Source organism: Phytophthora ramorum, assembly GCF_020800215.1.
Source record: "Phytophthora ramorum isolate Pr-102 chromosome Unknown Phyram_PR-102_s0006, whole genome shotgun sequence".
In the NCBI taxonomy this organism is placed as follows: domain Eukaryota; phylum Oomycota; class Peronosporomycetes; order Peronosporales; family Peronosporaceae; genus Phytophthora; species Phytophthora ramorum.
In genome coordinates, this window is record NW_027150652.1 from 1,480,004 (window position 1) to 1,489,134 (window position 9,131).

A 9,131-nucleotide genomic window follows, 5' to 3' on the forward strand; every position below is an offset into this window, starting at 1 on the left:
GCCGAGTTACTCCCGTAGAGAGCGGATAGTGCGTGTCATCCAAATCACACTCTGCTTGTCTTCAAAAGTCTGTTACATACAGTGTATCATACACCATATTCCGCCCGTCAACATCCAGCCGCAGTCGGGAAATGGCCGCCGAGCACGCGAGCGCGCCGACGGGCGCCGGTGGCGCCACAACGGACGAGAAGATCGCACAGTGCATGCGAATGCTGGCGGGTACGACGGACGAGCACAAGTTCGCCGGTCTGCTTATGGTCACGAAGCTGGGCGACTTGCCAGCCGAGCAGCTCCAGCAGGTTCGTCTTCAGGTGCTCACGACCGTCGGGGCGAGCTTCTTCCTGCGTCTCCTGCACACCAAAGGTGCGACTGCCTTTGCCTTGTTGCTGCTTATACAGAGGTTCTGAGGTTGTGGACCCCCTATTGACCTTGTGCTTGAATTCCGGTGTTGCAGGCTCTGACGACGTCGAGACGCTCTCGTCCTTCCAAAGCCTCGGACTGAACTTGATAGCGAGGTACTGTTTTTGTCTATTCAGGTGAAGCAGCGTGTTGGTCCGGAACTTATGTCTCTGTTGGTGGCATGGAGCAGCTTCTGCACAGATCCAAGCGTGGCGAAGGAGTTCGCGCAGGACAAGCTCGTGAGGTTTCTACTAGAGCAGTTGGCGTCACGGTCGACGCCCCACGAGTCTTCTGTGGATTGCGTTAGCATCCTATCGGGCATACTGCAGACTGAGAAAGGCCAGCAGGTGCGGCTAGCAGCTCGGTCACTAGATGCTCTGCATATGAGTGGTCCCTGAGCGATCGTCCTTGTGCTCTTGAGTAGGTGATAATGCACGAGAGTGTGCTGGGGCGTCTCTTCAGTGCCATGAAGAAGCTGAACAGATCTCACTCAAGTCGAGACCTGACGGTAGAGAACAAGTCGGCGCAGCAACAACAGCAAACGAATGCGCTCTTGGAAAACCTTTGGAGCATTGTTGGTGGCATGGCTGCCATGCCCGCACTGTGGACGCACATCCACTGTTACGACTTTGAGTTCGTCTGCTCCAACTTCTCGCATGTGCGGGGTAACACTGCCATCCAGGTGTTAGCTGTTTTGAACAGCTACATGAGGTTAGTCGAGGTTAGCGACGCGCCGGTGGAGCTGCTCAGTTCGCAGTGTCTTTCTGATATCCGCACGGGCGTACTACACTTCTTACGTGCCAAATGGCCGCACCAAGAACGCGATGAGTGCCTGCGACTAATCTTTCAGCTCATGCAGCACTCAGGGACTTCCTGGATGCTGCCGGGCACGACACTTCGCAGCCAAACGCCACCTGATGAAGTGTCGGGTGGCAAATTTATTGTATTCCTGCTGAAACTCGTGTCGATTGAGGTACATTTTTTTGCTTCGTGTGGGTCGTAAACAATCGAGCTCTGCCTGAACCACTGTTTGTTATGCAAAATTACAGATCAAAATCATGGTGGACGAAGTAGAGCTCTCTCTGGTAAAGGTTGATGAGCCCAAGGTGGAACCAGTGGAGGAGACTGAAAGACGTGAAAAGGAGATCAAACGCGTGCTCGCTATACTGCCCATTTGCTACGGTATTGTGGAGATGATCATCAGCGGCCTCGTCTCCAACTGTGAGAGCGAACTTGTGCTGCCGTACGACATCCTGCTGGAGATGAAGGGCACGTTCAACCAGGTATTTGTTGTTGTGCTCGAACTGCTGACGCTTGTTCGCGATTACATTCAGACACATCGCTACCGTGAACTGCGTGAGTCGCACTCGGAGTCTGTGTACCATCTAGACGCTGTAATTTGTGCAAGTGTGCGCATCGTGAGCGCCTGGATTGCTGAAGACTCCGACACGAGTGTCGATTTGGTGATCCAACTAGTCCCGTTCATGGTGTGCTACAAGCCATTGCTAGCCTGGGTTGCAGATGATGGAACTCAGCCTTTCAGGTCGGATAGCAGCAACCAGCTCGTCGATTCGGATGACGAGATTGACTCGGATGACGAGGTGGATGCCGTTTCTCAGATGATGCAGAAGGCTGCAGTAATTCACAAGGCAGACAGCAGTATTGATCAACTGCACTTCCTGCTCCCAGGCTTGCTCCAGCTCAGTGCGCTTCCAGACGGTGCCTCGATTATGTCGGAAAATGTGGACGTCCTACGGCGTCTGATGCAGTTTTGCTGCACTATCTGTGCCGACATCGCCGACGGGAACACTGAATTTGTTAGCGTGTCGACTCTGACGCTATGTCTCGGCATTTTGATCAACCTGATCCTAATTCGCGGCGGAAACGAAAGCGCCGGGGGCTCGCAGAAGTCCGGTATGCCCAACGCGGTTGAGTGGTTCCGAGCGCTTACGTTTCTCCTGCCCGTCGCATGCGCGAGTGGTTCCCGGTTAATGGCCGATAAGGACCTCACAGTGGAAAATCGCGGCGAAGACGATCGCTACGTGATGTTGCTGCATGTAGTGTGCGTGGTGCTCTTTATTGTAAGCCACTTCCAAGATAGGAAGCAGCACCCGTGCCGCCTGCCGGCAGCTATCGCGAGCCTTGTCACGCCGTTCAACCACATCGTCGACTGGATTGTGGCGCACCCTCCGGACGCGAAGGCTGAATCAACAGCCGACCTGTTCGAGCTTATGCGAGTACTATCGATGCGGTCGATTCTGACTCCAGAGCTGCTGTCACGGTGATAACGAGTACTACACTAGTACTGTTCATCCATGACAACCACCGAGGGTCACGGTAGTAACGTAACGTTGACGGGATCCGAAGACGAGCGCGTGATTCATTTTCTCGTTTTAAATAAAGCAGCTGCGGCAGGCACTCTCTTTTCCTACTGAGAGAGGGCAACGCCAACTGTATGAATAGCGAACATGTCTTAGCTTCCACTTGATTGTAATTACTGCTAACTATCGAGATCTATCTTATTGTTTCAAAACGGGAGACTCATTCTAATGTGGCGAAGGGTGATCGATCGACAGCTCATGAGGTCGAGATATCCTGTTCCTCGGCAGAATCGCTCAGCCGTCGCCGCTTGTCGATCGCACGGATGCTTTCCTGCTCGCGGAATCGACGTCGAGAGGCATTCCGGTGCATCACGGGTACCACGGGTTCACTAATGCAGGGCGGCAACGTTGCAGACAGGCCGGAGCCGCGTTGCAACACGCTCGCGTTCATGACTGGCGGCTCCATCTGGAAAATCGGTACGTCACTTGACAGAGATCCATGGGGCATCAAAGCCACTCCGGCTGCAGAAGTAGCCGCTGCATTCCTCCTAACTCGCGCGTTCACGATGGCGCGGATGACCTGGTTGCTGGCCGACAGCTCCAAGAGCTCGGCTGCGGGCATACTGGACTGGGACTGCTGCAAGACGATGGTGGTGTTGATGGCGTAGACGCTGTAGCTTGTGTAGGCGTCGGTGGGCAGCTGGTGTCGACAAGTGGGGCACGTGCTGTGCATCTTGAGCCAGGGCTCGATGCAGCGCTCGTGGAACTGGTGGCAGCACGAGGGCAGCTCGGCGCACGGCGACGTGAGCGCCTCCATGCACACGACGCAGACCGCGCGCTCTCCGTCCTGCTGCTGCCGCACGTCGGCCGGCTTGCTCTTGAGCGTCTCCATGAGGTGCATGGCAGCGGGCGATACGCTGTTAAGCTGCGGGATGATGTAGCGGATGATGGAGTGAACCCAGCGAGCGCTCTTGAACAGCAGCAGCGCGTCCTTGATCTGCGAGTTGGCGGGGGCGGCGTAGCGCACGTTCACGCGGATAGCGAGGTCCATGTTGGTCCTGCGCGTCAAAATCAAGAGTGGCGGCCTTTCTCGCTGGGAAATAGAGGGCAGGTGCTGAAGCCGAGCTGGCTACAGTCTCTGGAAGTATCAGACGTCCTTTTAGAAGCCTCGGCGCGAGTGTTGGTCGAGGTGCGGACTTTCTCGGGCTTGTTGTCGAACTGACGGACGGTCTGGTTTGCTGCTCTGGCGCAACAGGCGGCTTTTTCGCGTTTGGGCTGCAGTTGCGCGGTGTTGCCAAGCTGCAGGATGAGATGCGGGAGTATTTCCGTCGGGACTGCGCGCGCGCTGCTGGGGGTGTTATTTTGAGGCCGTGCCGTTAATGCTTCGCCGCCGCGTTAGTTTTGCAAGTGCCTTCCGGTGTGAGCGAGCAAGTGTCTAACCGCTGGGGGTGCAGATTACGTAGTCCTGATTGATGAGGGATGATTTGCAGAAACCTCAGTTTTGCACCATACATTTTTCAAGTGACAACCGACTATCTGCAGTCGGGTAAGACGCCCCGTAAACGGGCTCGCTGGCATGGTAGCGGCATGGGAACGGCAGGGCATTCACAGCAATAGCTCGGCACAAGATGGCCCCGCACCGCCGGCAATAGCACTCGAGCAGCCACGCACCAAAATGGAATGCATCCTGGGAGTAACAGCGGCTACAACCCTGCTGCAACCCGAGGCAGCCGCTCCATTGCTGGAAATGGATCGTTTCGTGTGTGCGATCCATTGACAACGTTCGTTTACATAGGTGCATGACTGGCCGATACTTTCGCGCTAATCGTCGCCGCTGAGAGAGTTTGTAAGGCCAGAAGTGGCAGCCTGCACGTTCAGCAGGGCCTTCGGAAGTCAGAAAAAAAGGTAGCCATGTCTTATCTATGATGTAATCAATTTCTTGATTGCGCCCAGATTTACGAGCTAATCATTCAAGCCTTTTTGACACTTGTATAAACCTGTTTGTTTTGACAATTGATCGGGCGCTCCAAATGAAAAACCAAGTAATTTTGAGTCAGTAAAACAAGATATACACCGTCTTTGATAGCTTGGTAGACCTAATAATACTCGGGTGTGCTACGCGAGGAATGGGGAGCCTCAAAGCTAAGAAGCTGGAAGTTTGGCGCGCACAGAACTCGCTTTAGATAACATCGTGCAAGCTCATTATTGTCAAGACGGGGCGGTTTTAGAAGCTCGTTTATCCCTTGCAGCGTAGAACTGCCAGTCGATTTTGGCATTGTGTCCGTTTCCCGAAACGGCACCTTTGTGGATTGTCGAGACACCTAGTTGAAGTTTATTGCATTTATTATATTGTATATTTTAAGCCAGCCGTTTTGAAACAACGATCGATCACCGAAATGCACCACACACCCTTCGCACCGCCGCTCCATTTCAAGGGGATCATACCGTTGCGGCTACAGGCCTCCAGTCCCGTGGGTTTCCGTCAGCTCGGTCTCAAGGCTGGGTTTGGTCGGCGAAAATTCGGACGCAGCCAGCACGAACGAGGACTGCAGTGGTGCTGACGTGGACGTGGACGTCAACGGCCGCAGCGTTCCAATGCGCGAGACAGCCATGGAGCTTCGAGAATCATCCGGCGAGGTCAACGCTTGCGAGGAAGAAGAGGGTGACAGCGGTATCATGCGCGCTCACCCAGTGAATGGGAGACTCAGTGGCGCATCGACCGCCCCCGACAGCAGCAGCTGCACCTGTGACTGCAGCCGCTGGATATCTCGCTTTTGCTTCTGCACGACGGCGGCGAGTTCGTCTGCGCGAGCCGCGTTGTGACGCCCTCGCTCTGTGCGTGCAAATGGCACTAAGGTCGAGTTGTTGCGACTCGGGGAAGGGCCGCTAGGTGTGCGCTGGCGTCGCTGTTGCTTGGACGGCGTAGCTCGTCCATTGTGCAAAGGCGCTAGACTGACAAGACCTCCACTACCGGCTGAGACGTCAAGCGAGAGATCCAGCTGAGGCGATTGCAATGGCGACGAGGGACGTGGATGAAGCTGTGGACTCGATCGGGTGAGCTGAGACGGCGATAACACTTGAAGGGACCTTGGTTCGGCGTCGCTGATACTTGTCGCGGCCCCTGCAACATACAACGCACGTTTAAGGTCGCGGATCTGGATTTGGAGAACCTTGTTCTCTTTCCGCAGCCTGTTGCACTCGTCAATGAGCATGCTGCCTTCGGCCACTGAATCGCGGCGAACGCGGTCGGCTTGCATCTTTGCGTGATCGAGAGCCGTACGGAGAGTCTGAATAGTACGACTCATGTACTCCATTTGTTTCACGGATTCGTCCACTGACTGTTTGCAGTCGTAGCCCAACGCCTCGTCCGACACAACGGATACTGAGCTTGCTGGAGCACCACTAGAAGATGGCTGCTGCTGCTTTTGAGGTGCACTTGCTGCCTGAGTAATGAGATTTTTTGCTGGTGAATAGAACCCACCACCACCAGGAGAAGGTGGTACAGTGGTGCTCGCTGCGGGGCTGCTAGCGGTGACGATAGCTCGAGGTGGTTTCTTGTGCAGCGTTTCTCCCATTACGAAAATCTTGTAGGCGTCTTTCACGGCGCTCTCCAAATCCTTGTAGTTTGTCAGCTGAGCCAGACGCGTGAACTCACGTGTCATCTCACCCACCGAGTACTCCTTCTTCAACGAGGTTTGACGCAGGGTTTTGACTTCATGCAACAGAGTGCGGATTTTTGCGTCCTTGTTCTCCATTTCCTGTTGGGCCTCTGCTTTGGCGCGGAATTCATCAGCTAGCTCGTTCTGCATCTCGCTGATCTTTTTTTCAAGTGAGTGCAGATGCTCATGCATCGGAGCCTGCTCCGTTTCGAGCCCGTCAATACGATGCGAAAGAACGGAGCGAAAGTTCTCGAGCACGCGGTTCTCAGACTTGAGTCCATTAATTGCTCTCTCCTTTTCATGACTCGAGCTGCGGCAAACCTCAAAGTGTTTCTCGTAATTTGCCAAGGTTGCCTCGAGCTTGGCCAACTTGGCTCGCTCAGTTGCTAGAAGCACATCGCGAGCGTGCGAGGAAGCCTTCAACTCCTGCATCTTTTTTCGAAGTGATTCGAGCTTGGTGTTTGCAGCACTAACTTGACCCTGCTTCACTGCCGTGTTCTGACGTTCACTTTCCAGTTGGATTGCAAACTCGACGCGCATCTTCTGCATTTCCTGCTCATAGTCTGTTTCTTCTTGGTGCAGCACTTCCTCGAACTTGACGTGATTGTACTTGAGATCTTCATGCAACCGCTTGATAATTTCGTTCTGCTCCTTGGCCCGCGTGTACGCCGCCTTGCGCTCTACGTGCAGGGTGCCGCGATTTTGGCTGTCTTGGGCTTCGACAAGAGCTTCGCATCGTTGTCGAGTTTGCTCCAGCGTCTCGGAGAGTGCATCGTATCGAGCGGCTTCTTGTGCGAGCTTACGCTCGTACTGGTTCTCGAGCTCCTGCGTCATCTTGACGTGGTGCGCTTCTAGCTGCGTTAGCTCTTCGGTATGCTTCCGAGTTGCAAGCTGGTGACGCGCTTCCAGTTCCTCGTAACGCACGCGTTCTTGAACCACAAGATGCTCCGACTCTTCTTTGAGCACATGCAATCGATTGATCCACTCGTTCTCTTTCCGGTGCAGTGCGAACTCGACGTCGGCTTTCACTTGGTCGTGCCGTTGCTGCCATTCAATCACCTCAGCCCGCCGTTCCTCCAGATCATCTCGTGCGACGAGCACAGCATCAGTGTACGTCGCACCCGTTTTCCTCCGCTCTGGCGTCGCTGACGATGTGGGCCTCGCAGTTGGAATACCAATTCTTGATGCTGCTGCTCCAGCATGAGCTGAACCTGGGGCTCCGTCATGAGGTTGATGGAGGATTCCTCCATTAAGGATTTTGAAAATGCCAACGCTGCCATCTTCCGCACATGTAATAAGCTGTTCATTGTCTTCTGTCATTCGTAAGTGCAATACTCCTTCTGCATGTGCAAAATTCTCAGCAACGCCGTTGTTGCTCAGTGGCCACGGGTACACAAGTATGCTGCCTGCTTTGGTACCAGCAAACAGCCGCTTGCAATCCTTCATCAGTGCCATGGACGTTATGACTGTGCCAGAAGGTAGATCAAAGCTCTTCGTCTCTTCACCTGCTGTAATTTCGCGAATCTTGCCATCGCTACCGGAGGCTACGACGACACTGGGATCATTGCGGTCCACGACGAATGCTGCATATTGGCACTGCTTCACTATGTGCTGCATCTCTTCACTCCGAGATCCTGTGCTGACATCCCAACGATAAATAGCGCCATCATGAGCTGCCGAGAAGAGATAAATATCATCACGGCTCCAGCTTAGGCATCGTACAGCGCCAATATGACCCGAAAAAGTGTGTACAGCTTCAAGGGTGTACGTTCGGAATGTAGTGACTGTGAGCCCAGAAGCACAAGCAAATAGGTGCCCACCATGTGCGTACCGAACAGAACGACAGGCTTTGATAGCAAGCTCTTTGACCTGCCGCAAGCTTTCTTGCAGGAGTTGGTAGATGCGAATGCGTTCCTTAAAGGCAGCAACGAGCTGAAATCCAGACGGGTGAACCGCAACGGTGATCGGTTCTTCGGGACAGTGGTGTAGGAGCTCGTAGTGGCGCAACTCGAAATTCCAAACACGTACAGTTTTATCCGTACCACAGGTTACAATAATTGGTCGCTGCACACATACGTCCACTTGCAGTACGGGGCCCACTTGTTGTCCCTGCAGATGTCGCCAAAAGAAAAAAGTAAGCATTCGCTTCAGCACATACCAAACAGTGAACCAACTTACGTGACGAATGAATTCGCGGTACTCGATTCTGTCCTCCTGCTCTGTGTCAATTGCGCTCATAGCGAAGGTGACCAATTCCCGATTTTTAGAGCATGCCACGATTGTTTCCGAGTTTGGCGAGACAGTGATGCAATCAAAAGCTATATCACCGACAGCCACGGAACGCACAAATGGAAAGGGATCCTTTGCGTCATCCTGGGCAATACAGACGTTAGCATGCGCAAGATACTTGAAGCTAACCCAAAGTCGAAGTTCGTACCGATGCCTCATAGATACTAAAGAAACCAGCCGAGCCACCAAGCACAAATCCCTTGCCATGGGCAGTGACACATTCCATGCGTACATGAGACGGCTGGTGGCACCGAGAGGAATGAACAAGATCTACGCTACAACCATCAAGCGCAATCCGAAAGCAAAGAAGAAGCCCGCGTTCTGAAAGCGCGACCATGTGCTCCTTCAGCCAAGTATGATCTACGAAATGCTCCTGGTCCTTGAGTTGCGGTAGAAAGTTGGAAATCTTGAAATCGTTGTTGGTCCAGACCCAGTATTTGAGGGTTGTCGGCCCCGACACGGA

At 53.8% G+C, this 9,131-nt stretch overlaps 3 protein-coding genes across 3 annotated transcripts; 1 reads left to right on the plus strand and 2 right to left on the minus strand.

Annotated features, from left to right (window-relative positions):
- Nucleotides 1-131: 131 nt before the first annotated feature.
- Nucleotides 132-2,684, plus strand: KRP23_7338 (Neurochondrin; the record flags this gene model as incomplete). Its single annotated transcript, XM_067892640.1, has 5 exons — nucleotides 132-363; nucleotides 455-515; nucleotides 590-746; nucleotides 824-1,372; nucleotides 1,449-2,684. The coding sequence occupies 5 exons, from the start codon at nucleotides 132-134 to the stop codon at nucleotides 2,682-2,684; spliced, it is 2,235 nt and encodes a 744-aa protein (XP_067744500.1).
- A 292-nt stretch (nucleotides 2,685-2,976) lies between these two features.
- On the minus strand, nucleotides 2,977-3,771 carry KRP23_7339 (E3 ubiquitin-protein ligase MPSR1; the record flags this gene model as incomplete). Its single annotated transcript, XM_067892641.1, has 1 exon — nucleotides 2,977-3,771. The coding sequence occupies one exon, from the start codon at nucleotides 3,769-3,771 to the stop codon at nucleotides 2,977-2,979; it is 795 nt and encodes a 264-aa protein (XP_067744501.1).
- A 1,402-nt stretch (nucleotides 3,772-5,173) lies between these two features.
- KRP23_7340 (Cilia- and flagella-associated protein 57) lies at nucleotides 5,174-7,996 on the minus strand (the record flags this gene model as incomplete). The annotated part of the gene is made up of 2 exons (XM_067892642.1): nucleotides 5,174-5,336; nucleotides 5,409-7,996. 2 exons carry the CDS (start codon nucleotides 7,994-7,996, stop codon nucleotides 5,174-5,176), a joined length of 2,751 nt encoding a protein of 916 aa, XP_067744502.1.
- Nucleotides 7,997-9,131: the final 1,135 nt, after the last annotated feature.